This window comes from Colobus angolensis, unplaced genomic scaffold (genome assembly GCF_000951035.1).
Source record: "Colobus angolensis palliatus isolate OR3802 unplaced genomic scaffold, Cang.pa_1.0 Scaffold247, whole genome shotgun sequence".
Taxonomy (NCBI): domain Eukaryota; kingdom Metazoa; phylum Chordata; class Mammalia; order Primates; family Cercopithecidae; genus Colobus; species Colobus angolensis.
Genome location: NW_012115677.1, coordinates 831,896 through 834,964, shown reverse-complemented (window position 1 = coordinate 834,964; position 3,069 = coordinate 831,896). Strand labels below are relative to the sequence as shown.

General features: G+C 38.7%; 1 protein-coding gene across 5 annotated transcripts in view; it reads right to left on the bottom strand.

Annotated features, from left to right (window-relative positions):
- Window positions 1–3,069, bottom strand: part of MYO3B (myosin IIIB) — a 501,265-nt gene that overhangs the window by 221,626 nt on the left and 276,570 nt on the right. For all 5 annotated transcript variants that reach the window (XR_001002191.1, XR_001002189.1, XR_001002190.1 and 2 more), the window contains exon 23: window positions 1,194–1,273. Coding sequence is in view for 2 of the 5 variants with exons in the window: in XM_011945915.1 (XP_011801305.1) it covers window positions 1,194–1,273 (80 nt within the window). In the remaining 3 variants the exon portion in view is untranslated. The remainder of the gene's footprint in view (window positions 1–1,193; window positions 1,274–3,069) is intronic.

The window sequence follows — 3,069 nt, the reverse complement described above, 5'->3', positions numbered from 1 at the left end:
AGATTGCGCCACTGCACTCTAGCCTGGGCGACAGAGCAAGACTCCATCTCAAAAAAAAGAAAAAATACTGACTAATTATTTAGAGAAACGTATATTAAACAAGGTGTCTTTTAACAGAAACGTGTAAAATGAGGTTACACACTGATCACTTCACAAAAATATTGTGACCTAAGTATGGACCCTGTATTTCCTCCTAGAAGCAATAGTTCAGTATTTGCTGATTCCGAGTTTGCAGCAACTTTAGAGAGCACAACTTTCACCAAGAATGAGAATCAACGGTATTAAATACAGATAGAATTTTACATGTACTATTAAGAGGCCCTCAGAACCACTGAAATTCATGTGTAAATCTCTTCGAGAGGCCCAGATAGTTCTAATGTCTTGCCATGAAGTAGCAAAGTTGAAATGTAGGGTATTACAATGAATTATAATAGCAATATTAGTGTAAAAATTATTGTTAACAAAAATGATTTGAGTTCCTACTCTGTGCAAATAAGTCTTTTATTCTCAAGCAAAGTAAGTATAAATATGTATATCTGTATCAATTTTGGAATACTATTCAACAGTATTAATGTGTGGCCAAATTGTTTGTTCTTTATTACATAAATTTTCAGTGTAAACCAACAGCTAAGAAAACTCAGAAATGTGACCAGCTTTCACTCCAACACCTTCAAGATAATTGTGTTTCCGTGTTAGCACTTACAGTGACTATTAACCAAGCAGTCCTTAAGACTCTTGTTAAACTTTAGCTGGAAGAATAGAACAGTTAACAACATATTTTACAGCTGGATATTTTTTAACCCTTCTAATAACCCCTTTGCACAGATGAGTGTACAACTCATTTTTCAGAGGGCAAAGCAGAACAATAGGAAACACTGCAGTTTCTTTCCTCCCTGATTCCACTTGGTCCACTAGCTTGCTGGTAGTTTCAGAGAAATGCTTTATCTTTTCTTAGACAGACTATTTTCAGGTAGCATTGTTCTTAAGTGCTCTTTCTGATAATCAGGTTTGTAAGGATTCCATGATGTTTCCAATTTCCTAACCCTTGACTTCCTAAATGCCTTTGATCTCTCTACTAGACTACCCAGGCAGAGGGCTGCATGAAGGGAACTAATGCTGCCCACTCTAAGATTACCCCTGGGTCAAGAGTACCTGCAAGTCCATACCATGTTTGGTGCAAATCTGTTACTTACCTTGGCTTTCCCAGCACTGAAATGTGGAGGCAAAGATCTTGAGGCCACTGTTATCCTAGCTCTTGTCTGGGCCAAATTACCTAAGAAAGAGACCACAAGGAACAAAAATTAAGGAAAAGTTAAGGAATAGAATCACGAGTAATTTTTCCCTTTGTGTCCTTATATTTTTCTGAATTTTCAAAATAATCTACTTTGAATTTTTAAAATTTGGAAAATTTTGAAACTTTGATGATATAAATTATAAATTATAATAATTATTTGAAAGTTTAAAATAATTTGTAAGCGGCCGGGTGCGGTGGCTCATGCCTGTAATCCCAGCACTTTGGGAGGCTGAGGTGGGCAGATCACGAGGTCAGCAGATCGAGACTATCCTGGTTAACACAGTGAAACCCATCTCTACTAAAAATACAAAAAAAAATTAGCTGGGCATGGTGGCAGGCGCCTGTAGTCCCAGCTACTTGGGAGGCTGAGTCAGGAGAATGGCATGAACCCGGGAGGTGGAGCTTGCAGTGAGTGGAGATCACACCACTGCACTCCAGCCTGGGTGAAAGAGCAAGACTCCATCTCAAAATAAAAAAAAAAAAAAATTTGTAAGTAACTTGTAAATAAATTGAATTTATATTAGTTTTATAAGCAAAAAGAAAGAAAAGTATTAAATTCACTGAACAAATTAGAAATAAAAGGAAATTACCTCAACATAATAATGGCCATTTATGAAAATCCCACAGTGAAATGTCATTGGCATTTGAACCAGAGCAACTCCATCTTGAATAGGGGCTGGGTAAAATAAGGCTGAGACCTACTGGGCTGCAGTCCCAGGAGGTCAGGCATTCTTAGTCACAGGATGAGGTAGGAGGTTGGCACAAAACACAGATCATAAAGACCTTGCTGATAAAACAGGTTGCAGTTAAAAAAAGAAAAAGCTGGCCAAATCTCACTAAAACCAAGATGGCAATAAAAGTGACCTCTGGTCATCCTCGTTGTTCATTATATGCTAATTATAATGTATTAGCATGCTAAAAGACACTCCTATCATCTCCATGACAACAAATGCATGGCAACATCAGGAAGTTACCCTACATGGTCTAAAAGGGGGAGGACCCCTCAGTTCCGGGAATTGCCCACCCTTTTTCCAGAAAACTCATGACAAATCTACCCCTTATTAAGCATATAATCAAGAAATAACCATAAAAATAGGCAACCAGCAGCCCACGGGCTGCTCTGCCTATGGAGCAGCCATTATTTTATTCCTTTATTTCCTAATCAACTTGCTTTCACTTTACTCTATGAACTCATCCCGAATTCTTTCTGGTGCAAGATCCAGGAACCCTCTCTTGGGATCTGGATTGGGACCTCTTTCTGTTGACACTAACATCATATCAAACAGTGAAAAATTGAAAGCTTTTTCCACACCATCAAAAACAAGACAAGGATTCACACACTCACCACTTCTATTCAATATATTATAGTACTGGAAGTCTTAGCTGGGGCGATTAGGTAAGAAAAAGAAATAAAAGTCATCCACATCAGAAAGGAAGAAGTAAAATTAATCTCTGTTCACGATCTTATATGTAGAAAACCCTAAAGATTCCACATTAAAAGGAGTGTTAGAGCTAATAAATGTTAGAACTAACTTTAGCAATAATGCTTATACAAAACCAATGCCCAGGCCAGATGTGGTGGCTCATGCCTGTAATCCCAGCACTTTGGGAGGCCAAAGCAGGTGGATCACTGGGTCAGGAGCTCGAGACCAGCCTGGCCAATCTGGTGAAACCTTGTCTCTACTAAAAATACAAAAATTAGCCAGGCTTGGTGGTACACGCCTGTAATCCCAGCTACTCAGGAGCCTGAAGCAGGAGAATCGCTTGAACCCGGG